The 27,978-nt window shown below is 50.3% G+C and overlaps 1 protein-coding gene across 1 annotated transcript; it reads right to left on the reverse strand.

Moving 5' to 3' along the window:
* Positions 1-11,153: 11,153 nt before the first annotated feature.
* LOC124662029 lies at positions 11,154-12,973 on the reverse strand. The gene is made up of 4 exons (XM_047199914.1): positions 12,814-12,973; positions 11,925-12,113; positions 11,540-11,700; positions 11,154-11,449 (listed from the first exon to the last, which is right to left on the reverse strand). The coding sequence occupies exons 1-4, from the start codon at positions 12,901-12,903 to the stop codon at positions 11,320-11,322; spliced, it is 570 nt and encodes a 189-aa protein (XP_047055870.1). The 5' UTR covers positions 12,904-12,973; the 3' UTR covers positions 11,154-11,319.
* Positions 12,974-27,978: the final 15,005 nt, after the last annotated feature.

A 27,978-nucleotide genomic window follows, 5' to 3' on the forward strand; every position in this document is an offset into this window, starting at 1 on the left:
TGTCTCAAGCCCCTTGATGGAATGAAAACGTCAGTCTCCATTGAATTAAATCTGACATTATAATTTACTGATGACACACAAGCCATTATCATATCCACCCATCTTCTAGCAAAACCCATCTTCAACATTACTTTCTGCAAGTAGCTCCATTCAACCCGGTCATAAGCCTTGTGCATGTCAAGTTTAACTGCACCTAAGCCCTTTTTGCCTTTCTTCTTCTTCATTGCATGTATACTCTCATAAGCTATTAAGATATTATCCGTAATTAACCTTCCAGGCACAATAGCACTATGATGGTCACTAATAATCTCTGGCAAATACTGCTTCAGCCGATGTGAGAGCATCTTTGGGATAACTTTGTAGACCACATTACACAGGCTAATCGGTCTGAATTGAGTGACCTTTCAGGGTTATCAATTTTTGGAATTAAAACAATAGTAGTATTGTTCCAGCCATCAAGAACAGAAATATTATTAACTGTGTGCAACACTTCCTTTACCAGATCATCTCCTAGCATATCCCAGAATCTTTTATAAAACACCGCATGGAGGCCATCCGGCCCGGGGGCCTTCAAATCACCAATGTTGAAAAGAGCCTTCTTTACCTCCTCCGCAGTAAACGGAGCCAGGAGACCCACATTCATCTCATCAGTAAAAAGGCGCTGAATATCAGTAAACACCAATTCATCAGGATCCGAAACTTCAGAAGAGAAAAGTTCAGAAAAATAGCTATGTACAATGTTACACATAGCATCACTGTCTTCGTGTTTTGTTCCATTCTCATCAAGCAAAAACTTTATTGTATTCTGTTTTTTTCATTTTTGAAGCATATCTATGAAAAAAATTAGTTTTTCGATCCCCATGTTTCAACCAGTTTGCACGTGCTCTCTGGATCCAGAACATTTCCTCTTTTTCCAAAGTGTTTTCAATTTGCAACTGGATCTCTTTTTGCACAGCCAACGCAACATCTGTCATTAGACCACGCCTAAGCTGCTCAAGATCCCTTTTCAACTCCTTCAATTTTCTATTCGGTGCCTTGAGCACCTCTTTGTCCCAGCAATGAAGCTCCAAGTGGACCTCATTACATTTCTCCACAAGGGAAGGATCCTCCCCCTTTTTTTTTGCCCTTTCCCAAGAAGCCTTCACCATTTCTTCTACCACGTCCTCCATCAACCATCTTGCCTCAAATCTCCGAGGAGTATCCGTCTTCCCATGCGAGTTTGACAAATACTCCGTATCAACCAACAGTGGCCCGGTATGATCTTGTAGTTTCACTATTTACCAGCTTAGCAAACGGAAAAACATCATTCCATTGTTCATTAACCACTCCTCTATCCAATCTTTCCCGTATCTTCCCTCTCCTCCAAGTGAACAGATCCCCCACATATCCCATGTCCTCCAAATCACAGTCTTTGAGAGCATCATGAAACGCCTGCATCGCCTACTGTGATCTTGGTCGACCACCCTCCTTCTCATAGTTAAATAAAATCTCATTAAAATCTCCCATAGCTAACCATGGCAAATTCATCTGACCATGGAGAGAACGCAAGGAGTCCCAAGTAATATGCTTATTACCCCAGCTCGGCTCACCATAAATCCTAGTTAATCTCCAAGGAATGACATCTTCAATCACAACATCAATATAGTTTTTGTCACACTTTTTCAGTACTCTTCAGGTTATTCTTCCAAAGCATCAGTAGACCCCCACTTTGACCATCACTCTCGAAAACGATTGCTTGATCAAACCCTAACTTCCTTTTAACATCTTCTGCCCTAGATTTACCCAAATGTGTTTAGGACAAGAAAAACACATCCGGTTTTAATTACTTCTCGAGATCAAGAAGCACACGAACTGCCCGGTGGTTCCGAACACCGCGGCAGTTCAGACCACAGAGTTTCATTGTTCCCGGCGATCCTCCATCCCGGAGGTCGCCGATCCTACAATATCGTCCACTTCCACACCATCTACCACCTTCTTCTGTCTCTTTATAGGTTGTACTTTCTGAGGGGGAGATTGGATTATCACTGCATTTATATTTCCCTTCCAAGACTCCAATAAATTAACTTGCTGCGCCACAGTACCGACAACAGCCCCAGCAACATTATTACCCGCCACTGGCCTTTTCCTTGTCCCTTGGCCACCTCCGAGCGAGCCCACAGTACCCCAATCCATGTTCTTCGCTTCCGAATCATTAGGTTCACCCGGCACCCGGCCTCCACCTCTTCCTCGTCCAAAAAGACCAGAACGTCCAGCTGAACCCCGTCCACCCCCAGGGGGATTATTTGGCTCGAAAACAACTTTGATCCATTCACCCCACTGACATTTATTATCCTCATGCACACCATCACCACTTTCAGGAACGGTATGTCCGATAATAGAAATAACAAAAATCCGGTAACTTCTCATACACCTGTTATCACCAGAATTTGACCGGATCAGAGGTGGGCCGCGATTGAAGATGGGCTTGAAGAATATACATAGAAGAAATACATGAATCGGCCTTATATACCAAGTTTGGGCTAGTTTGCCCGTGTATACGTAATATAGTAGGACACGTGTCGGTTAGATGGAGTTTGGGCTCGTGCCCGGTTGGGATTATTCCCACGTTAGAGAGTCTACGGACTATAAATATGTATCTAGGGTTTATGAAATAAACAACAATCACGTTCACCACAAACCAATCTAGGCGCATCGCCAACTCCCCCGTCTCGAGGGTTTCTTCCGGGTAAGCATCATGCTGCCTAGATCGCATCTTGCGATCTAGGCAGCACACGTTTATTCGTCGTTCATGCGTTGCTCGTGCTGAAGCCTTTTTGATGGCGAGCAACGTAGTTATCATAGATGTTTTAGGGTTAGCATCGTTCATCATATCATATGCTATCGTCGTGCAACCCTTAGGCATCTAGCCGCCCTTACACCTATCTTGGGTGTAAGGGCGGCACCCCGCTTGGTCATTATTTAGTAGATCCGATCCGTTATGATTGCTCCTTGTTCTTCAAGGATTAGTTTAATATCTGCATTGTTAGGCCTTACAAACGGGTTGAAGGATCCAGTGGCGTGTAGGGTGTAGTTTGCTAGCCCTAGACAGGATGTTCCGAGGATCAACTTCGTGTTGGTTTTTAGGCCTTGTCTAGGGTCGGTTTACCATCACCGTGCGTGGCCGCCAGGCTCAATCACGAGTAGGATGTTCCGATTATGCGGTGAAAACCCCAAATCGTAGTAGGTCGTTTTAGCTTTATCTTGATCAAGCAGGACCACCATCCGATCGTACACCTCGTACGCATCATGGGTGGATCGGCTCCTTGAGCCGATTCACGGGACAACCCGAGAGCCGATCGAGGCTCGTATTTAACGTTTACGTGTATGCCATGCAGGAAACTAAGCGAGGCATCATCCAACACCTTCCCGACCGGGTATAGGTCGGGTGGCACGCCCTTGCATCAGCATCGGACGTGCGTGCCGAAGGCTTTGCGGGCCGTCGCTCGGAGGGACCGGGGCCAGCCGCAGTCCCGGGAGATTCCCGGCTCTACGGTGTTGCCCGTCGCTGCCCGCCGGTGGGTTTCTGACCGCAACACATTCTGGCACGCCCGGTGGGACAATCTTCGACATCAACCGCATCGCCATCTACATCTGAGATGGCGGAAGGCACTCCAGTCAAGTACGAGGATCTGACCGAGGAGCTCAAGAAGAAGCATGACGAGATCAAGGCAGTCCTCGAAGCCGACCTCATCGGCTCTTTTCACAGAACCCGCTCACATGGCATCAGGTGGAAAGGGTTCTCACCTGAAGGCGCGCTCGATGGAGTGGACCTGTCCACCCCGTCAGAAGAACGCACCAGGTCTCTGCGTCAGGAGATTAACTTCATGGTGGCTCATTCGCTGCACTGCCATTCTGAAAGCCTGGTGAACACTTTGGAGCGTGTCGCTCTGCGCGTGATCCAGGAAATCATGAGCCATCAATACTCTCCGTCAGGACCAGCTCTGGGGACTCACCAAGGAGAGATGCCGCTCCAGTCCCGTCCACCGCTGCCGTTTGCGTTGGCAGCACCAGAAGTGCCGAGTTCATCGGCATACGTCGTCTACAAGATTGGTGGTGACCCTAGTGACTACCAATTCTTGCATGAGGCGCCCAAGGAGATCCCTCACGGATACACGTGCGCATACGTGCCGACCGCAATGAATCGGGCGCTCTCGAACCGGGCTGCAACAGCGAGGGACTTCCGGGACAGCGGGAGGAACTTCGGGAACAGATCTTGAGAAGCGGACGTGGCTAGCTAAGTATGCCACTCCGACAAACCTCCGCAGCTCAGCTCCTGCAGGTTGGCTCGAGAGCTGGAAAAGCAAGCATGGCTGGCTAAGTATGCCACCCCGGCGAATCTTCAGAGTTCGACGCCGGCAGCCATCACCGCGGATCAGATCTGTACAATTCTGAAAACCAGTTCGGCATGATGCCTAAAAGGAGGACAATCGGCTATTCCAAGACGTACCCCAACGAGTACGAGTTGATCCCGCTACCACCCAAATATCGGCTCCCTGATTTCACCAAGTTTAATGGATCAGATGGTTCCAGCTCCATCGAGCATGTGAGCCGATACTTGGCACAGCTGGGCACGATCTCAGCATCAGACGAGCTGCGCATGAGGTTCTTCGCACAGTCCCTCACAGGATCGGCTTTCGGGTGGTACACATCGCTGCCACCAGACTCAATCCGGACTTGGAAGCAGTTGGAAGAGCAGCTCCACGTGCGGTATCATTCGAGAGGCTTCCGAGGCTGGCATTGCCGATCTAGCACAAGTACGACGAAGCGCGGGGAAACAAGTGGCAGAATACGTCCAGTGCTTCAGGACCGTTAGGAACCGATGCTATTCGGTTCATGTGAGTGAAAAAGAAGCAGTCGAGTTGGCGGTGGTGGGTCTCTCATCATCGATCAAGGACGTGGCCTCCCAAGCAGACTACCCTTCACTACCGCACATGGTGCAGAAGCTGTCAGCATATGAACAACGCCACCCAGATGTTTACCAGGATAAATTCAAGCGTGCGGTGGTCCTGGTTGAGGCAGATGAAGATGAAGGTGCTGCGGGAGATCAAGAGGTAGCAGTGGCCGAATGGACTCGGGGGGCAAGCCCCGTGTCCTGTAAATGGGTTAAGCCACAAGGTCCTCCAAAAGGGTTCGACTTCGACGTGACCAAAGCTGAGCAGATTTTCGACCTCTTACTCAAGGAGAAGCAGCTAAAGTTACCCGAAGGCCACAAGATCCCCACGGTGCAGGAGCTGAACGGAAAGCCATACTGCAAGTGGCATAACACGTTCACCCACGCCACCAACGACTGCAGGGTGTGGCGTCAACAGGTCCAAATGGCGATAGAACAAGGGCGTCTAATTTTCAGCCAGTACGCCATGAAGGTCGACACGCACCCCTTCCCCGCCGTTAACATGGTGGAGTGCACTTACCATGGAGGGTGCCAGCCAGGATTCTCGTGCAATATCAACATGGTAGGACCTGGGCACCACTCTGGTAAGGACGGAGATGAGGGTAGCTGCTCTCATAGCAAGGACACAGAGGAAGCCGCTCCACACGATCGGCTCCGTCACAATGGCAAGCGCTACATCACAGAGGGAGAAGTGAGGAACGTAAGATATCAGCGACCTCTCTCTGATCACCTCCTCAACAAGTATGTGGGTCAATATGACCAACGCCGGCGACACAACGACGATGATGAAAGAGATCGTCTGGCTAGGGACGCCAGGAGACACCGTCGGCATGATCGCGACGAGGAGCGATATGAGCGCCACGCCAAGGAAAAGTCGAGAGAGCAAGATGACGTGGATAGGCACTGGGACTGCCCCTTCTTCAGACACTGCTGGGATTCAGGAATGAGCCGATTGCCTACAATCGGCAACTGTCCAGAATGTAGACAGAAGAAGAAGGATGCAGCTAACGTGTCCGTGTTCAAACGTCTAGGGCCTCTCCCGCCTCGGAACAAGCACGCTGAGTCCGCTCGGGTAGAAGATCTCGAGGAACTAGAGAACGATGATGAAGAAGAAGACAAGTATCATCGGCCAAGGTGGTGCCCTGATGGGCTCAGCCGTTCCCAAAAGCGAAGGGTTCAGCGACTACGTGGTTTGGAGGAAGCCGAAAGGTTGTACCTGCACACGTTGAGGAAGGCGCGGCCTGATCTGGCCGCTATAATTCAGCGAACCCTGGACGAAGAAGGTCGGTCACAAAGGAAAGAGTGGCGCCCCAGACAAAAGAAAGCCGATGATGAGACATCGGCTGGCACAACCATGGTGTTCATCCTTCCAACGGAGTTTAGTGCTCGAGGATTAGACGAAGCACCTGTGGCACAACTTGACTGCGGCCCACGGCCGGTTATCTTTGAGAAGCCACGAGAAAGAAGCTACAGGCATCTGAAGGCCCTGTACTTGCGAGGCTACATCAATGGGCAGCCTGTCAACAAGATGTTGGTGGACACCGGAGCGGCGAGTCAACATTATGCCATACTCCATGCTACGTCGGTTGGGACGCTCTAGCTCGGATCCGATCAAGACCAATGTGACACCGAGCGATTTCAACGTCCAAGCGTCCGACGCACAAGGTGTTCCGAACGTGGATCCGACCGTAGGAAGGAAAACCGTCCCTACGACGTTCTTTATTGTCGACGAAGCAAGAGCACTTATGCTGTCCTACTTGGGAGAGATTGGATCCACGCCAATCGTTGCATTCCATCCACGATGCACCAATGCCTAATACAGTGGGATGGAGATGAAGTAGAAGTCGTCCACGCAGATGATTCAGCCGAGATTTCAACGGCTGGCATGAACGTTTGGGAGACATCAGGCCAAGAGCCAGTCTCGGGCATCAATTTGGACGACTGCGAGCGCATCGACGTGACAAAGGACGGGGTTAGGATGGTTTTATCCACCGGCCTGACCGTGTAACAAAAGCAACATCTATGGACAAACGTGGCGATGCCGATCCATGTGATCGGCCCCAAGGATCTATGGAGGAACAAAACCTTCATTGAGCAATTCAACATGGAGGCCGACTCCAGCAATCGGCCAAAATTATCCTCACCATACATTCTGCCTGGTTTCAACGCCGATCTAATGGGCAATGAGTTTACGTTGGCTGATGAGCTGGAAGAAGTCCACACTGGTCCTAACAGAGCCGACGTTCACATATAGTGCCTTGGCTAACCACAGAGCCGATATCAGCAGTTACCTGGCAGAATCGGCTCGGGGGGCACCTAATCAGATGAACATGTGCGATACATGTGCAGTGAAACATTGGGGGACGATAGGAAAAATCGGCCCGTAAAAAAAAATTCATGATATACAGCCGATGCATAGCCATCGACTCTAGCACAAATTTCATGGGATCTACCAGTTGCGTGTTCAAAACACAAGGACCTCCAACTCTGTGTCAGAGGAGTTTTGTTTCTGAGCCGTTGTGTGATCATCTGCAATATCGACTTTCAACGGAAGGAAGGTGATCGGCTCTGGCTGGCTCTGCGTGGCAGCTTTCTCTGTGTGTCCTCATCACTGTTTTCGCCTTGACTGGGGCTCGGGGGGCAACTGACCTGGTAGATGCTCTGTTTTTAGAAGCCGATTGGAGAGTCATCGGCTGGTCCCGCATCGCAATCTCTTTCAAAGGCGGCGAGTTCTTGCAAAAGAGGGATCCATCAACACCGATAGGGAGTTGGCTCTGGGCTATCTGGTTGCTGCAAAGGAACAGAGTAGGTGATATCTGTTCTGCAGAAGTATCGGCTTCAACGTCAAGTCGTTTCAGCAGCGGTTCTAGGACTCTCTTGAAGGCATTGATCTTCCACATTGTCCACCAGAGCTCAAAGTCATCGGTCGAAAAGATGAAGGATAGATCGTGAGGGATTGATGCGTTGACATCGGTTTATTGAGCATTGACCAAGCTCACGATCACTCCGTAGTCAAAGAGATGAAGAGCGGATTATGAGGGACCGATGCGTGGCCATCGGTTCATTGAGCATTGGCTAAGTGGACAATCGGCAAAATCAGTATGAGGGGAAATCGGCTAAATTGGCATAAAGGAAATCGGCAAAATCAAATTGGGGAATTTCTTCATTGATAAACGAGATTTCTTACATAAAGAGCTGATTGCTCTCAAAAGGAGTACTAAGGGGATACATTGCCCCATCTACTACTACTGATCCTGTGCTAAGGGTCCTATCTACGGGCCGTCGCTGCCCTCGTCGTCGCCGTCGTCGCCGCTGTCAGCGCTACTCCCGGCGGGCTCGTCGTCGCTGCTGTAGCGGCCGCCGGCAGGACCTTCGTTGTCCTCGTCCTCCTCGTCAGCGTCGTCGTCGTCGCTGTCGAAGTCGCTGAGATTCCCCGGCCAGGGGCAGAAGCGCTTGGCCGGCGGTTCGTCGGAGGAGGTGTCGTCCTCCTCCTCCTCCTCCTCCTCGGAGAAGGTGAAGTCATCACAGGAGAGGCGATCGTCATCGCTCTCCTCCTCCGTCTCCCCGTCGGCGAGGAAGCGGAGGTCACTTTCCCCATCGGTCGAGGACTTGTCGTCCTCTGACCAGATGGAGAAGTCGTGACTCGGCTCATCCCCGGCCTCGATGGCGCGGCGGATGTTGGCCGCGTGGGCCTCCTCCGGGTTCCACTCCGGCGTCGGCTCGCGGGAGGAGGAGGACTCGATGGAAAGACCCGATGAGGCGGAGGAAGAAGAAGACATGGTGGCGCAGGAGGGCTTTTGGAGTGCTAATGCGAAGAGGATGAAGAAGCAAACTGTTTGGAACGGTTAAATAAAAGGGGATATAGTGGAGATTCAATGCCACAGCAGTTTCCGAGGAAGTGGTGCCCAACAGAAAAAAAAATTGCCAGGTCACGCGGAGAAGTGGGGGAGGCAAGGCATCATGATGAAGGATACTGCGACGGTTCTGCTCTGCCACGACATGACCCGACGAAAGAAGAGCATAATGATTTTGGAATTGTCATTTCCAAAACCAGGGGGGCATGTGTTATCACCAGAATTTGACCGGATCAGAGGTGGGCCGCGATTGAAGATGGGCTTGAAGAATATACATAGAAGAAATACATGAATCGGCCTTATATACCAAGTTTGGGCTAGTTTGCCCGTGTATCTGTAATATAGTAGGACACGTGTCGGTTAGATGGAGTTTGGGCTCGTGCCCGGTTGGGATTATTCCCACGTTAGAGAGTCTACGGACTATAAATATGTATCTAGGGTTTATGAAATAAACAACAATCACGTTCACCACAAACCAATCTAGGCGCATCGCCAACTCCCCGTCTCGAGGGTTTCTTCCGGGTAAGCATCATGCTGCCTAGATCGCATCTTGCGATCTAGGCAGCTACACGTTATTCGTCGTTCATGCGTTGCTCGTGCTTGAAGCCTTTTTGATGGCGAGCAACGTAGTTATCATAGATGTTTTAGGGTTAGCATTGTTCATCATATCATATGCTATCGTCGTGCAACCCTTAGGCATCTAGCCGCCCTTACACCTATCTTGGGTGTAAGGGCGGCACCCGCTTGGTCATTATTTAGTAGATCCGATCCGTTATGATTGCTCCTTGTTCTTCAAGGATTAGTTTAATATCTGCATTGTTAGGCCTTACAAACGGGTTGAAGGATCCAGGTGGCGCGTAGGGTGTAGTTTGCTAGCCCTAGACGGGATGTTCCGAGGATCAACTTCGTGTTGGTTTTTAGGCCTTGTCTAGGGTCGGTTTACAATCACCGTGCGTGGCCGCCGAGCTCAATCACGAGTAGGATGTTCCGATTATGCGGTGAAAACCCCAAATCGTAGTAGGTCGTTTTAGCTTTATCTTGATCAAGCAGGACCACCATCCGATCGTACACCTCGTACGCATCATGGGTGGATCGGCTCCTTGAGCCGATTCACGAGGACAACCCGAGAGCCGATCGAGGCTCGTATTTAACGTTTACGTGTATGCCATGCAGGAAACTAAGCGAGGCATCATCCAACACCTTCCTGACCAGGTATAGGTCAGGTGGCACGCCCTTGCATCAGCATCGGACGTGCGTGCCGAAGGCTTTGCGGGCCGTCGCTCGGAGGGACCAGGGCCAGCCGCAGTCCTGGGAGATTCCCGGCTCTACGGTGTTGCACGTCGCTGCCCGCCGGTGGGTTTCTGACCGCAACAACACCACCAGATACACCTTTCTTTCCTTTATTGTAATTGGCACAATGCGAACCAGAGGTTTGTTAACATCAACATGCACCCTAGCTCTGAGATATTTTGAAGAATTAAGAAACCCTTCATTAACAATAACCTTTATAGGTGGATCACCAACCTTCCTAGCCACTTTCTCGGCAAGCTCTTTCTTCTTCATTAGACCTTCTGGAATTCCCTGTATCCTAGCCCAAACCGGAACTTGATCCAGTTTATATTCTTCCACATTAGTGAAACCATCATACTCAGCCATTTCCAACGTTGCTCCTCTAAACAGCCAAGGACCTCCTTCCATCACCCGACTCCAATCACCAAGACAATGGAATTGAGCAAGGAATAAGTTCTCTCCTTTTGCTTTGAACGTCACCGTCTGGGCAGGCGCCCATGCATTGCGCATCTGCTTGAACAGAGCCGCATGGCTAAAGGGCTTTAGGGTATGAACCCTAAAAATAGCTAGCCACCGGATATCACCGATCAACTCTTCAATCTCACCCGAGAAATCGAGATCCGATTCTTCCTCCCCACACAAGTTCAGACTATCAAATCTATGCTCCAGGTCGTCTTCAAGAGATCTACTACCCAAGCCTCCAGTCTTGTCCGTCTTAGAATTCTTATCCGAATCCCCGTTGAACTCAGCTTCCGATCTCAGCGGGAGCGGTGGTGGCAGCGGCGGAGCCGGCACCGTATCCACTTTCCCCGCCATGCAACTCCCCGAGCACCTCGCAGAACAGCACTTCAATCGATTCCCAACAGCGCCTCGCGGAACCTAGCCCGAGAGAACGACGATCACCCGCCAGGAAGAGGAAACTCTCACAGCCGTCGCGAGAGGAAATAGGGAACCCTAAAAACTAGGGGACATCTCGTACCTCCAGCAGCCCTTTGTTTTGGAAAGAAAAGACCTTAAACGCCAGTTAACCTTCATTACAAAACGGAGCACCTGCTCCACACAGCTTAGGGACATGGTGCTACCAAACAAGAGTTACATTATAAATGGCAAAAACCATAGTATAGCATGAACTAGAAAACTTAGGTTTGCATACCACAATTAGCCAACAGTGTTTTCCTATGATTACCTACATGGTTTTACAAAGTACCATAAACAGAATGCACTCGCAAGCCTTAGGCTATTTAACTAAGAACGTTTCATCTTGGCATACTCCTCACGGAATTTATTTTCTTGCAATTCCACACCAATGACGAAACCAACAACATAAGCTGCAAGAATGAGCAGTGATTCCATCACATTGCGCCCTTTTGGTTCCCTATCAAAAGAATGTGCATAATGCATGAATGTTAGGATCATTTCATTTGGTTAAAAAATCAAATAAGTTGTAGTGCCTCAAATTAATTACCTCACGGCTTCAGCTTTAATTCTCCATATCCCATCATCAATAATACTAGCTACCTTTCCATCTATCTCCAATCCCTCCATTTCTAATTTGACCAACAACTGATCCACCTCTTCCTTTGTTTTCCTAGCAGCATCAGCTTTAGCTCCATGGCTGGATCCACCCTGGTAAGATAAATAATTGATATTAATCCATAAGTTTAAAAAGCTATTCATGCATGCCAGTGGGTGCTAACGATGGAGCATGGATGGATTTAATTGGCTACCAGTAGTACTTTTAGAATTCATACTATCAAACTTTTAAAAGTTCAACCACTACTATATGAAACTTATTTTACACGAGGTTTTTTTGGAAATGCTTTAACAACAGTACAATTTATAACACATACATTAATGGGAATGTCCACTCTCTTGAGGTTGACCATGGCCAGCTCCAGCTCGGCCAGCCTCTTCTTGAGTTGCACCGCCTCCTGCCTTGTCTTGGCTGCCTCTTCTTCCACATTCTTGATGGAGCTCATGATCATGAGGTTGTCTTCCTTCTGGTCCTGCTTGTTGTCGTTGTGGACCAGGGACATTGGCTGGGACAACCACAAAGTTTCACTAAAGGAAAAGTAAAACAGAAGTATAGATACTCTTATTCCCTCCAAGTAAATCAAAAGCCCACATGTCATGGAATTAACCATTCATCATATCCGCTCCGCTGTGTCCTCAATGTGTGAGGCCAGCACCAGGGCCAGTGGCCCAACCACTACAAATTGCTTCAGTAAAAAACTAATTATCACCACTTTTTCAAGCACATAAATGAAAGATAGGCTTTTCTGCAATCCGGCACTTACTGTACACATTTCAGTGGCAACATTCACCCTGGTAAGATAAGAAATTATTGGGCATAGTTTTAAACAGCCCGTTATATAGCCTGACTATAGTGCGGCTAAGTGCATTAGCCCGCAAAAAATTGGCCGTAGTTGTTTCCCCAAGCTACCGCTATAGCAGTATAGCTTATAGCCGGCTATTTAAAACCTTGTTATTAGTCAAATTAAACACCCTCTCCTAACAAGGGTCTAAACTAGGAAATTGCATTAAAACAACATCTTTATTATTGTCTTGGGAAAAGGCTAAGGCGCATCAAATAATTTGTTAGCATAAAAAAATCGCTTGATGGGGCTCTACTGGTTAATTTGGTGATACATGATAGATCTCGTCAGAACAAGGCAGGCGGACAGCGTATTGCAGGCATCAGCATAGGTGGATCGATCGAACGAAAGCGGAACTAGGTACCTGAGAGGTGGGAGGCGGAGAGTCCGCCGGCGGCGAATCACGGAGGGGCTCATCCTGCCGACGAGTGCTGGAGGGAGAGCGCAGCGCCATGGAACCGGCACGCAGGAAGAGTTGAGGGGCGGCCTTGGCTAAGGTTTGGTGCGGTTGCGTGCTTTCGTCTATGTGGTGGTCGTGGCCTGTCTTGACTTTTGTTTTTCGAATCGTCCCGCAAAAAGGAATACAAAGATTCGCCCGTGCGTGGCTAGCCAAACCGATCTTCCAACATTGACAGCGTGTTTGGTTGGGGGTAAATACAACTAGGGAATGGGAAGTTAAGGGTTAGGAGACTAAAAGTCAACCGTTTGGTTGGGGGACATGGGAGTTGAGGAGGGCAAAGGATTGGGAGTTCACGAAGCCAACTCCCACAAAACTCTTCCCTGGGGGACCCCTGGTAATTCAGCCAGGGATAGGGAATTGACTGAAGAAACACAGATCGATCGAAGATGTGTTCGTTACGCGCGTCCCGCAATCAGAGGCGACGGAAAATCCCGCGAAAACCTAGCTAATACGCGGGCAAATCCTCGTAAATAAGCCTTCTCTGGAGCGGCACCGTTCTTTGTCCATGAGTCCGCCAACTGCCTCTCGATCTGCAGGGAAACGCCAGGAGTGAGTACAACTGAGGTAGGCATGCATGTTCTTCCTCTTCCAATTTGAATTCCTGCATAAATCCTTGCAAATCAGCTGCTTCTTTTTCTTCTACCCGTGTAGCACTTCTCCGGCTTTACCCACAAAATCTGAATCGTGTACGTAGTTTTTTCCATGACAGGCCTTTCCCATGTTGCAAAGACAAAAAAACAACTCCCAACAGGTATTCCCCTACACGCCAAACAAAGGAATGGGAATACAATTCAACTTCCCATGTCCAGTCCCCTGCCCAACTCCCACTACTAAACTCCCTTTCCCCATCCCTCATCTAGCCAAACACGTTGGAGGTACATAGCAAAGCTAGAAAAACTCGAAACAGCTTCACGTTGAAAGATCAAACTCTGCAACTCTGTAAGCAACATAAGCCTGAGCTCCACGACTAAGGCTGGACGAACGGGCCGAGCTTTTAGCTCGGCCCGAGTTTTCTTGGGCTCGCCCCGAGCCTGGCTCGGCCCGCGAAGAAGGCACACCGAGCCGAGCCCATATTTCGGGACCGTCGCGGGCTTTTGGCTCGGCCAGCTCGGCTCGGGCCGGCCCGAAAGCTCGCGGTATTTTTTTTTACGAAACCAGAGAAGGCCATAGTGGGAGATTGGGCTGATTCTGGCCCGTTAGAAGAGGGAGCAAGGCAGATTAGGTCACGTACGTTTCTCCTCCCCATCCAGATCGAGAGAAAAGAGCTAGCCACCATGCCAGCCGACGCCAAGCAGAACACCCACCGCCGCCGTCCCGAGTTCGCTCGCCGTTCTTCTCGCTCCTCTCCTCACATCGCTGCTAGCCCCCTCCACTGGACGCCGCGCCACCACCTGCACCCTCGTCCTCGTCCATGGAGACGTGCCCTAGCGCCAACGGCCAACGGCGCCGGTCGGCAGCCGAAGGTTTCCTTCGCTGCTCCTCACCATCCCGCAGCACAAGGTCGTCCTCACCACCAGCGAGCACCCTCCCTGCTCCGGCACGACACTCGCCCTCGCCGCCCTGCCATCACCGCCGCTCGCGGTCGCTCCTAACGCCGGTGCGGAGGTTGGACCCACATGGCGGTGACTCATTTGTGCTTGGCTCGCGAGCTGCACCGAGCTGGACCGAGCAAACGCAAAGCTCGGGCCGAGCCCTTTTTTCCAGCTCGTTGGCCTAACGAGCCGGACCGAGCCGAGCTCAAAAACAGCGAGCTGAATGATGGCTCGCACCGAGCCTGGCTCGAGCCAGCTCGCGTCCAGCCTTATCCACGACAACGTTCTCGAGAGGGTCATGATCCGTCACACCACCGCCATGTTTGAAGATCAAACTAGGGTTTTTGCCCGAAACCCTGGCACGAAGGTGGATCCACAACGAAATGCCTGTTAACAGTTGGTCCCTAAACAGGAAAACCGTGAAACCAAACCAATCAAATTGTGTGCCCGGTTAGAGCATGTCTAACAGGCCCCTTACTTTTCCGCCCCGTAAAACGCCAGTATTTCGCCCCGTATAAACAAAGTGCTCCTAGATAGATCGTTCCGTCTAGCAAACCCCGTATTTCACCCCGTAAATTTGTAAATTTAAAATCCCGGGAAACTTGTTCATATTCATAGTTCATAGATAGTCGATCATACATACGGATCAACATATATACATACTGAATTGCGCGATCCTAAATGGATCGCGACTTCTAGTCGGAGAGGTCGACGATGTATGCATCCGCCTCCGCCTCCCGCGCCTGCGCCTCCTTCACGGCGGCGATGGCCGCCGCCTTCTCTTCCTCCTCCGCCCTCTTCTTGTCGGCGTCGTCCTTGAGGGACGCTGCTATCGCCTGCAAGAAGAGGGGATCTTCCTCCTCCTCCTCCTCCTCCTCGACGGCGAGCGGAGCTCCTCCACCGCTGGTGCTCCCGATGCGTGCGTCCCATGCCGCCTTCGCCCGGCGGTTGCGCTCCCACTCGGCGCGCCACTAGTCAAAGTCGGGGCCGCTCATCGGCTTGAGCGGCGGGTCCTCCTTGTACCAGCGTCCGCCCGCGGCGAACTCACGGAGCTTCGGCGGGACGTACAGGGCACTGGCGTACCTGCACGCCGCACGGAGGCTCCCGGCGGCGGGCCGCTTGCATTGGAGACGCCACGCCTCCTCGACGGTGTCCGGTGAGCGGGATCGCTTTGATCCGCTCGCCGGCGATGCGGTACTGCTTCGGGGTGCGTACATGCTGACCGGGCGAAATGCGGAGCTAGGGCGCGCGGGATTTCACGCCGGAGCTAACTGGGGAGGTGGCGGCGCACGGTGGAGATAGGGTTGCGAGTGAGGGGTTAACCCCTCACTCGCACCTTCGCCTGGTATAAGTAGGGGGCGGCGGTGCGGATATCCTGGGTCCCGTATTCCGCCGAAACGGGTCGGCCCAAATACAGGGCCTGCTAGACGGCCCAAACCGCGCCTGTCCCGCCCGCCGGAATTTTACGGGGTGGGCGGGTTTTAAGGGGCCTGTTAGACATGCTCTTAGGGCGGGTCACGATTTCTGGCCGGGTTGAAACCAGCGACGTCGTCTTCAATCTTGAAATTCTTCTCCGCCATGCGCAGGACCACGGCGAGCGGCAGAAAGCACACCGAGCCGCCTTGGAGGAGCTCGCTGGGTCGTCTCCAATGAATCCCTGCTGCAAGACAAGGACCCGTTCATGTCTAAAAAAGAGGGGGAGGGAATTTTGGGACTAGAATTCCCCTACTTGAGTGTAATTGGTGCACTCATGTATATATTGTAAACGGCCGAATATTGCATGCGCCATCAATTTGCTTGCCGAGTACGATTACGAGCCTACCAAGAGACATTGAAAAGGCGTTAAGGACATCTTCCGGTATATGCAAGGAACTAAAGATTTTGGCTTGTTCTATCGAAAGAATCAAGATCTATCAGTCGTAGGCAAAGTATACCAAGAGCCTCATCTCCGTATTTTCCTAACTAGTTTTTTCGAAGTTTTGAGACATGAATATACAGATAATACATAGGAGGAGTGTTGAGAAACTTGGGCTAACGTGGGAGGCCCACTTCGGTGGTGACAGACTCCCAAGCCCTGGCTAAGTCTTCCCCAGGGTCCTCCTCCCTGGCGCCGCGCACCACCAATCGCTCCTATCGCTCAGAGAATCGACGGGGCGGGCTTTCCTTCGGCGGCCCATGTAGCAGGAGTTATCCGCGTGGGCTATTTTCTGACGTCGCTCATTTGGTCGACGAGTCCGCTCGTGCCGTGTTGGAGAGAGCCGGGTATATAAACCGGTTTGATTCTCTCTAAAGTTTCGATGTCGGACTAAAAATGATAGGGACTGGCTGCACAGGAAGCGGACGCGGGCGCGCCGCGCGCTGCACATGCGGATGTGGCTGTCTTAATCTCGCTAGGTGCCTAATACTCTCTCCAAGCCGTATCACGCCTTGCCGCTAAATCTTTGCACGTGCATGCCCATCATTGTGACGTCGTCTTTGCATCAGCTTGGGCAACTTGCCGGAAAATCCATGCACATACATACACATCACATAGTTAGTTGGCCAGTGCACCAGCACATTCACAGTTTGGGAAAAAAATACAACGCGACAAAACAAATTCGAAACTACAATCTTTGACTATATAAACTATAAATCTGTGTTACTAATATTTTGAAAAAATATGTAGAGAAGGTATCTTCGAACTAGTCATTATTCAGTAGAGCGAATCTAGACTACCGTCATTATTCACTGGGACAACACGAATCATGCCTACAACTTGAACGGTAGGGAACAACATCCTACAAGAAAGAGAACAAGAACCTAGACGGAGAGGAACAAGAGACTAGACAGAGGGGAACAATAACATGGACAGAGGGGAACAAGATCCTAGATAGAGAGGAACAACAACCTGGACAGAGGGGAACAATAGCATATACGGAGGGGAACAAGATCCTAGACAGAGAGGAACAACAACCTGGACAGAGGGGAAAAATAGCATGTACATAGGGAAACAAATAGCATATACGGAGGGATCCTAGACAGAGGGGAACAACAACCTGGACAGAGGGGAACAATATCATGTACATAGGGGAACAAATAGCATATACGAAGGGATCCTAGACAGAGGGGAACAACAACCTGGACAGAGGGGAACAATAGCATTTACGGAGGGGAACAACAACCCGGACAGAGGGGAACAACAACCTGGACAGAGGGGAACAATAGCATATACGGAGGGGAACAAGATCCTAGACAGAGGAGAACAACAACCTAGACAGATGGGAACAATAGCATATACGAAGGGGAACAAGATCGTAGACAGAGGGGAACAACAACTTAGACAGAGTGGAAAAATAGCATATACGGAGGGGAACAAGATCGTATTAGAGGGGAACAACAACCTGTACAGAGAGGAACAAATAGCATATACATAAGGGAACAAAATCCTAGACAGAGTGGAGCAACAACCTGAACGGAGGGGAACGAGATCTTAGATAGAGGGCAACAACGGCCTACACGGAAGGGAATAAGTGTATGGACGAAGGGAAACAACATCCTAAATGGAGGGGAACAATAGCTTACACGAGAGAAACAACAACATAGACGGTGAGGACCAACCTCATAGGTTGAGAGGAACATGAGCTTTCGTAATGAGGAACACGAAACTCTTACAAAAATTTATAATAAGAAAAAAATCAAATTATATGGAACACAAAATTATGAAAGAACACGTTTTTGAAAAAGGTAATAAGAGAAACAAAATTACACATGAAAGAAAGAATAAACAATATAGAAGAAGAAAGAAGTACACGGGAACCAATTATTTTAAGTGACTAGAATAATTCTAGTCCAAAAAGAATTAAAAATACAAGAAAGAAACAATATAAAAATATAGAAAAGAAACATACGAGCAAAAAAATAGGGAAAAACGAAACAGAAATATACGTATCTAGTAGTATATTACCTTGCTAAAGCTCTCACTATGCTGGTCGCTGGAGAAATAGTTCACGATGTGGCCGGCCAACCAGCAGCGGTGCGGAACGAACGAACCACAACTTGTAGCCTCGCTGCGGTGCGCAACGAACCAACCAGAACTTGTAGCCTCGTAGGGAACGAACGAAGCATGGAACCAGAGCTAGCTTCAACGGGTCGGCCCACGGACGAACATCCTTTAGCGAAATGGTGCTAGGACGCGCGCGCTAGGGAGCAATTTCCCTTCCCCACGTTTAATCTTTAATGTTAAGTGGATCTTATCCTTTTATTCCTTTAGCCTATATATAGAAAGAGCTCATATATTGTACGTACCAGTTGACAGAAAGATCAACAAAGATCTCTTTCCAAATTTTTCACGGTATCAATTTACTTTAAGCATTCGGTATACCTTTGTTGTTTATCTACTTCGTCTACGTTGTACACCCTTAGGATCGGACATCTGGCAGAGGTTGCACAACAATAAGATCGAGCCTAGAGGCAAGGGAGTAAGACGGACGTTGAGGGTTGCACCTCAGGGTGGGCATTCGGTTTTAACCGAAATTTCGGTTCGGTTTTGCGGTTTTTGAACAAATTCGGTTTTCAAAAATGGTAACCGAAATTGGCATGAAAATTTTGGAAACCGAAGATTCGGTTAACCGACAAATTCGGTTCGGTTTTCGATTAAAACCGAATGAACCTACTCACTTGAAACAAATAGTAGGCATCACCGAAGAAAGCAAATAGTGATTGACATATCAACAGAAAAAGCATCAGCTGCGCAAGAAATCGACAAATGAGCACCAATCGTGGAGGGATGATATTTGGTAGGCTGCGACACTCGTGGTACATGTGCATCACTCGTGAGCGATTAAAAGGGGTAGCTAAGACTTCGAGCGACGTGTTCTATTATGCAGGCTTCACGCTATATTCAGAAAAAGCTAGTACATCAAAGACCAAAGTCATACATTGAATGAATAATTTTTGGAACATCAAACGCAATTGGGCTTCTATGGAATGATCGGTCTATGCACAAATTGATGGTAGGTTACTCAATTCGGTCTATTCGGTCTTGTTCGGTTGGTGGGGCTAAAAACCGAATTCTACCAAATTTAATTCGGTTAGTATAAATGGAAACCGAAAAAATAGCGGTTAATGGAAAAAACCGAGATTTCGGTTAGTTCGGTTTCGGCTTCGGTTCGGTTTTCGGTTTCACGGTTTTTATGCCCACCCTGAGTTGCACCTAACAGCATCTTCAGTCACTTTTTTCAAACCCCGTCAGATAATAGCGCCGGATTCAGTGTTTGGAGACACCGCCGTTAGTTGTCGCTTTTAGGTCGCGTTGTTTCCAGCTGCGTTCCCTAATTAAATAGAACTTTTTAAAAATATTAACATGAAACACTTGAATTCATTCAAATTTTTTATATATGACAAAGATTTGAATGAAATATGAGCAAGTTTAAACATAAAATAAATTAATGGCGCATGCGGCAGTCGGAGCGGTCATAATACTGGAAGTTGTAGTCACGTCCTGCTTGCCATGTGGGTCGACAAGCTCCTCCTTCACCGCGTCGCTAGGACGAGCTTCATCATCGCCGCGTGTGAGGTCAACAAGTGGCATGCCGCTCTCGCGGATGGACATGACGATCACGTCCTCAATGTTGCCCGCCTAGAGGCGTCGTTCAGTGATAACATGAACATGGCATTGTATAACGGCGTGTCGACGGGGTCGTCGCTGCTTGTGACGAGAAGCTGCCGGCGGAGGAGCGCCGCCACCTCGTTGTCGTCATCCTCTTTCAGTTCTGCCTTGGGGCGTAGAAGGCCTGCGCTACCACAGGCTGCCCACTGCTGCTGGGCGCCGGCTCGCAAATCATTATGCCGCCACCGCGTCTAGGCCAGGGCGCCAAAGTCTCGTGGTCATTCTTCACCTCGCGCTTCGACACGGGGTAGGGGAGACGCGATAGGAGGTTGGCGTCAAGCGCATCGTACCTGAGGAGGATGAGTGGGAGGAGGACAAACGCGAGGTCATCCCCCTCGGATGCCAACATGATGGTGATGAGAACGGGAACAACGGCATCTCCAGCATGGGGGCTCCGTTGCGGAGGCCGTCGGCGGCATCGGAGAGGTTTCACCCCGACATAAGAAACGGATGCGCCCGTCATTTTTCCACGAAGTGAGCGACCCGATGAGGCCATCGGTGCTGCGCAGTTCTTCTTCTCGGCGAACTTTCAAGAAGTCTGCCTACCACCCGTCATTGTCGGTGGCGGCCCAGGTGGGATCGGCGCGCTCCTCTGGGCTTAGGCGGCACCGCTAGGCCCTGATCTCGTCGCGCCAACGATCAGTCCCTGGCGCGGGCGCAGGCAGGATGTCGATCCCGTTGACGGCCATCTTCCAGCCACCGCTGCTCAGGGGTATGTCCGGGGGTGCAGGGTACCTCGCCATGTACAACACCCATACCTCCGCAACGGCGAGGGTGTCGCGCCCGAATCCGTTGGCGGCCAGAACGCTCCGGTGGCTACTAGACATGGTTGAGGTGTGGGGGGCGGCGCGAATGGTGTGGAATAGCCGTGAATGCGGGTTCACCTTTTATACAGCGGCGACAGACGCAACTGCGGGTGGTAGAGCGCAATAACATCGGGCCGCATGACCAAGCGGCCAAGCTGTATGGCTATTACGCCGCTTGACCAGAGGTAGGCGACGGGTTTAACCCCGTGCATGCCTCTCTGTCGTTGACGAGCCGGGCCTGCCACTCGTGGCACGTTTTTTAGTTGCGTTCGGCGCTCCCGCAACGTCTCCAATTTAGCGGGATGGATTCAAGGCGTCTGTCGTTGAGTATTCGACGGTACCCCGGAGGAGGGATCCTCACGAGGGGGAGAAGAAGTAGGGGCCATAGGGCGGAGAGTCCTCGGGACGGTGGTACGTGATTTACCCAGCTTCGGAACACCTGCTCGAGGACAGGGCCTACTGCTTCTTGTCTGCAATTATATGGGCGCTTTCGCGTTGTTACAATGAGTTGTGGTTGTGCCTCTAGGGCTCCCGGGATCCGGCTTATAAAGGCGCACGGATCTAGGGTTTACATGGAGAGTCCTAGCCGAAATACAAGTTTCCTAACTATGGTACAATGTCTTGCCGTGTACGTCAAGGATCCGCCTTCCATCCATGTCGTACTGGATCCGGATACCTTATGAGCCTCCACGGATCCGACCTCCTTTGTAGGTCGGTTGGAATCCGGCTCCCTGCTCCTGGGCTGGACTTCATCCTTCATGATCTACAGCAACTGGGCCGCCCGATGGGCCACATGCCACATCACCATCTGTGGGCCACCCGGGCTTGCCGGATTTAGGCCATGCCGTTGATATACCCATAAAGTATACCCACAACAGTAGCCCCCGAAGTTCTCCAAGATTCATCATTCCTCCGACTTCATTCAACTCGGATCCGAAGAGAATCTTGAAGAGCTTCCAAAACTTTCTTTTTTCCTCCGACTTCATTCAAGCGGAAATCATTGTCCTTCTATAACTATATCTTCAGCGGATTTTTCGCGTGCGTTGAACTGAACTTCCTTTTTTCCCGCGCTAAATTTCCGGAGATGCAAATCTTCAGCCGGAAATTTCAGAGATTGCCCAGTTCCAATTACCGCTACCTCGATATCACCGCTTTAACCTAAGACACGTGGCGGACATCCAACGGTGTGACCGTTCCATTTCCGCCATTGGATCCGGCTCACGAATCTCCGCGCGTGGCCTATAAATACCCGCGGCGAAGGTAAGTTCTTCATTCGTTTCACCGCTCTAGCCACTTCGTCTTCTTCCTCCCGCCGCGCCGCCGACCGGATCTCATCTCCGACGAGCTCGCTCACGGGAAGCTTCATCCGCCGCCACCCCAAGGCCAACCTCGACCCGAGATTGTCACGGTTTATCGGGAAATCTGATCCGCCGCTGATTTGTGGTCAAGCGGAGGACGTCGCACCAACTCCGGCAATCTCACCTTCGCCGGCGCGCCGAATAACCGCCGCGCCATTAACGGTACGTCCGCCGGACTTGTAGAAGAAGAGGTAGTTTGGACTTAGGCTAGTTCCGGCTTACTCAGCTTAGCTTATCACATGGGTGCAGCCGGAAGCATGTCACCTAGCTCACCCAAGTGCACGGATAGTTCTCCAAACATCCCTGAACCCAGTTCATTGGAACCAAGCTATCCGGAGCCTTTAGCATTCCTGCCACCATATGTTTCCGACATCAAGTTAGCTCAACCATTCTCCGCATCTTCCAGCAACGCACTAGGCCGGATCCCCAACCTCAAAGAGATCCAAGAAGAGCTCAAGGGACAAGCAAGGATGGCAGCTAAGGTGCAGGAGGCGGAAACGAAGCAAGCTTCCAAGGCCCGGATCCGAGAGGGCGAGAAGGGACAGTGGTGGCCTTGCGAGACCAAGGATTTGGAACTGAGGGACCTCCAAAGCGAGGGCATGATTTCTCCGCAATGGAGTTTCATGCGAGACTCTGTCACCCCCAAGCCAGATGCGGACGAACTGGTCCTGACCAAAGCCTGGGTTGAGCGCGGTCTATCGCTCCCCTGCTCGGAATTCTTCCTCTCCATCCTTTCCACCTACGGACTTCAACCTCATAACATCTATCCGAACTCATATCTACTCCTCTCGAACTTCGTGACGCTCTGCGAAGGGCACCTCGGAATTCGTCCGGACGTCCGCCTATGGCAGTTTTTCTTCCGAGTGAAGAAAGAAACCAAGGACAAGGCCATGGTGAACTGCGGGAGCATGACCTTCATGTTCCGACCTGGCCGTATGTATCCACCTCACTCCTCCCACGAGTCCGTCCGGTACTGGAACGCCAGATGGTTCTACGTGAAGAATGCCACAGTTCCGGGTGTCCACGAAGGGCTGCCTAAATTCATCAACAAGCCTCCAGAAGAACGTGATAGCTGGAGCTTCGTCCCCACCCTCGCCCAGTTTCTGATCTTGGAAAAGGCTGCGCGAAGGATCTCTTGGTTAGTCCACGATGGGCTAACCGGAACTGAGATCACATTGAGCTGGTTTTCTCGGCGGATCCAGCCGCTGCGGTACAATGCACGCTTGATCTGCGTGTATACCGGGGCGGATGACCTTCTCCGAGTTACCCGCCACGACCTGCATGCGGATTCTCTCAAGAGGAGAATCAAAACACTTGTGAAGATTAGCTGGGGCCAACCGGTCCCGGAGTTAATAAAGGATATCAAGACCAACGACCAGTGCCCTCCGGTAAGCGTTTGTACCTTCGCTATTTTTAACTTCTCATTTTTTCGAAGTGTTCTAACTTATTCTTGATTTCTTCTCCAGCTCGATACTTTGGCGGGGGAAGACTTCCGCACCATACTCCGAGTCCCCGTCAGCGGCGAAGCGGCGGAGGAGGATCCGGAGGACGACGATGAGGAAGAGGAGGAAGCACCCAGAAAGGCTGCCCCTCGACCCACCAAGCGTCCCTGCGCCAAGCTTTCCGGCTCCAAAGCTGGAGCTAGTGGCGAGGCCTCCGCCAAGAATGCCAAGACTAAGCCCCCTCCACTCGACTCCAGGAAAGCGGAGCGCGAGCGCCTTAAACTACTGACCGCAGCAGGGAAAAGGTCGCGTCCGATCATTCTCGGCGCTGCGTAAGTTTCCGAGCTTGATGCTTCCTTTTTTAACTTGTACAACTTGTTACTCATTTCCTTCACTTGCTTATAGGAACCCGACTACCACCACCGCGTGGACCAACGTCCAAAAAACTATCACCAAATACATGAAGAAGTCTCCGGCTGTTGGTCCTCCTACGCCAGCTCCGCCAAGCATTTCACACGCTGCTCCCCAACCGTCTCCGCCCCGAGCTGAGCCTTCTTCCCCTCCTGCTACTGAAACTCAAGTAGAGATAATTCCGGTGAGTAGCGAAAAGGTGGGTGGAGAGAGCTCCGGAACAAAGCGACCCACTGCTGAAGAAGCTCAGGTGCAGGGTCAGGAAGAGGCGGAAGTTAACTCTTCCGGAAAGGCTGAAGCTGCGGCTAGTGATGCCATCGTTTTTCCGAAGAACTTTGGTGATCCGACTGACGTTACCTCCACCCCCAAGGCTTACGCAACTAAGTTTTTCAACAAGCTTACTGAGGCGGAAAAGTGGGATCTAGAACAAGACCTACTAAACGCCATGCTGAGCAATGCCTGGGGGAAACCTGACGCTGAATCGTCGGAGATTAAGGACTTCAAAAAGGAGGTCGGCCAATTCTGCGACCATCTCCTCTGCAAGCAAAAGGTACTTCCCAGTAGCCCCCAAGTATGTAGGCGGAAACTAGTCAATAGTTAGCACCTAAATACTTAGAAAAAACTCAAACTGAAGATTTTCCGGCAATAATGCTTCGAAAGGATCCACTGACGCATAGCGTAACCAGAATTTTACGCCTGCTCTGTTTCTGTTTACAGGAACAGCAGGCGCTGCACTACGAGCTGCACAAGAATATTGCCTTGCAACGTCGCGTCACCCTATGCCAGGCGAAGAAAATCCAAGCTGCTAAGGAAGAGAACGCAGAACTGAAGAAGCAGCTGGCGGAAGCTCAAGGTTGGTTTCCGGCCACACTTACCATTAATTCAAGTTCCGACTGTCATATTGGATTTAACTTAACTTTGAATAGGTGCATCTTCTTCCCTCGCGACAGCTTCGTCTGAACTCGAGAATCTGCGCTCCGCTTACCAAGCTATGGAAATGAAGCTCGTGGAGGCGGAACAAAAGCGTGAGCAGGCGACACCATCCAAAAGCAGCGGAAAGAAATCAACGGGCTCCAGAAGTACATGGACACTGCGGAGAAGCACTGGGACTTACTCAACGCAGATGTCATGGGTATGTATCCGGAGCTTACTAAATAGAGCTTATCCGTTGAACTCAATCTTATACTTATCTCCGTTTATCTCATGCAGAAACTCTTGGATATGACGAAGAGCGTCAAAGCCAATTTCCTCGGGATGATCTTCTCCAGCTTGCCGGAGATGACTTTAAGGATCTTATCTCCACCTGCCGGAAGATTTGCCATAATTTGGCTATTAAAAAGAGCCGTACTTGCAACGTTTGCAAGCTTATTCAGAGGATGGACATGCTTCCGAAGCTGGTTGTGGATCTTCAAGCTTTATCAGCTCGAGGCGCTGCTACGATGTCCCTGGCCATGTGCTTGGCTCACTACCCGGATCTAGATATTGAAAGGGTTACCTCCGGTGTACCTCCCACTTCGGATGTCAACGCGCTGCTGAATGCAGTAAGCGGCTATGACACCCGCATCACCCGAAGGATCCGTCATGAAGAATTTTATGACAAGGTGGTACTTCCTGCTGGCGAGCCTCTTGAAGCGGAGCTTCATAAGGAACGCGAAGCGGAGATGCGACTTACCTGATCCGGCGACGGAAGCCAGTACACCTGGAATAGCTCCAAGGAGGCCAGGAAAAGGAAGTCCAAAGGCAGTGCAGCGTCTCCGATTGAAGAGGGTGAAGAGAGTGATGATGATGACGTGTCTTCTCAGCCTCCAACTGAAGAAAAGGACGATTCTCCTCCGGCCAAGGGCCAGTGAAAAACTTATTCCTGTGGCAAGAAAAACAATGCATCATTTTGGCCCCCTCGAGGGTTTGTAATATAACTTAAATTCTTAAGTAGCGAGGGACGAAACAACTGCATCTGGGCGGAAAACTTATCTTGCGATCCTTTTTTATTTATATGAATGCATGTTTCGTTCGTTGAAAAAGCAAGTGCTAGTTTCAAAGTTTTCCGGCTTGCTTACTTGACCTTCCACGAGCCGGAAGACCTTTAGCCGGAAACGCTCGCCTGCGGCGACGAAGCCCAATGGCAATCTGTCAATAACCGCGGAAACAAGCCGCCAGCCAAGGTGCCGGAAGTCGCTACCAGGAATCCATGAGTTCGCAACGAAAAATTTATCCACCAGAAAACTTAAGCTTACGTCCCAAAGGAAGATTTTGAAAATCACAACTTTCATACACGCCTAGCGGAAATATCCAGCTCTGCGGTTTTAGTCGGAAAACATACATGATCTAAAAATGAACAAGTAAAGGAGGTAAAAGACTCAAAGAGTGAACCATATGCTTTATTTAATTGATCATGTGTAACTATTATAGAGTATGTAATTCGAAAAAATTGCTAAGTGTGGAAAGGACGTAGCTGTGCTATATTCCAGGGTCGATCTGTCTCATCATAAATGTCATCCGGACCCTCTCGTTTTTGTTTCCGGTACCAATTTGCAGGTCTATCTTTTTTCTCGCGGAAATCAACGAGGTAATATGATCCGTTGTGTAGCGCTTTGCTGATGACAAAGGGTCTTTCCCACGGAGATTGCAACTTATGCTCTTTCACCTGCCGAAGACGGAGGACCAGGTCACCTACCCTAAACGAGCGATTCCGAACTCGACGGCTATGGTAGCGTCTGAGTTTCTGCTGGTAAATGGTGGAACGCTGGTCAGCTAAATTCCGAGCTTCTTCGATCAGGTCCACAGATAGCTGTCTGGCCTCATCAGCTGTATCTTCGCTGTAGGCGAAAACTCGCGGTGAATCGTGAATAATGTCAGAGGGAAGTACTGCTTCAGATCCGTATACTAGGAAGAAAGGGGTAAACCCTGTTGATCTGTTAGGGGTAGTTCGTAAACTCCACAAAACAACATCTAGCTCTTCTGCCCAAGCTCCGGTTGCACGACGCAGCGGTTCTTCAAGGCGAGGCTTAACTCCGGCTAGTATGAGGCCATTGGCTCGCTCAACCTGCCCGTTGGACTGTGGATGCACCACATATGCTAGGTCAAGTCGGATCCCTACGTCATGACAATAATCCTTCAATTCTCCTTGAGCAAAGTTCGTGCCATTGTCTGTGATTATGCTGTGTGGGATGTCGTATCTCACTACGAGACTGCAGAAGAAATTTTAGTGATGTAGCACCATCGACTTTCTCTCACTGGCTTTGCCTCGATCCACTTACTAAACTTATCAATAATGACCAAAAGGTACTCAAAACCGCCAACCATATCAAGCCCCCAGACCGCGAACGGACATGTGATAGGGATGGTCTTGAGCTCCTGGGCTGGAGCATTTGGTTGAGTAGCGTAGTACTGACAGCCTCGACAGGTTTTCACTAGTTTCTCAGCATCTTCTTTAGCTGTGAGACAGTAAAGTCCTTGCCGAAAGGCTTTTGCAACGAGAGATCTGGGAGCGGCGTGATGCCCGCAATCACCAGCATGAATCTCTCTGAGGATTTTGATGCCATCCTGATTTGAGACACGTTTCATAAATACCCTGTTTGCGCTTCGTTTGTAGAGCTATCCATCAACTATTGTGTAGGATCTTTCTCGTCTGACGACCTGTCGTGCGAGGACCTCGTCCTCGGGCAACTTATTGTGGTCCAAAAGGTAGTCCAGGAAAGGCTTGGTCCAAGCCGGAGTGATTACCATCACCTCCTTAGCCGGAGAAACCACCACATATGGGTTTTCCGGGTTAGCGCCCTTTACCGAAGGTATCCGTAAGTGCTCAACAAAAATTCCAGGAGGAATGGGTTTCCTGCCGGATCCGAGCTTGGATAGCATATCAGCCGCTGTGTT

Source organism: Lolium rigidum, chromosome 6, assembly GCF_022539505.1.
Source record: "Lolium rigidum isolate FL_2022 chromosome 6, APGP_CSIRO_Lrig_0.1, whole genome shotgun sequence".
Classification (NCBI taxonomy): Eukaryota; Viridiplantae; Streptophyta; class Magnoliopsida; order Poales; family Poaceae; genus Lolium; species Lolium rigidum.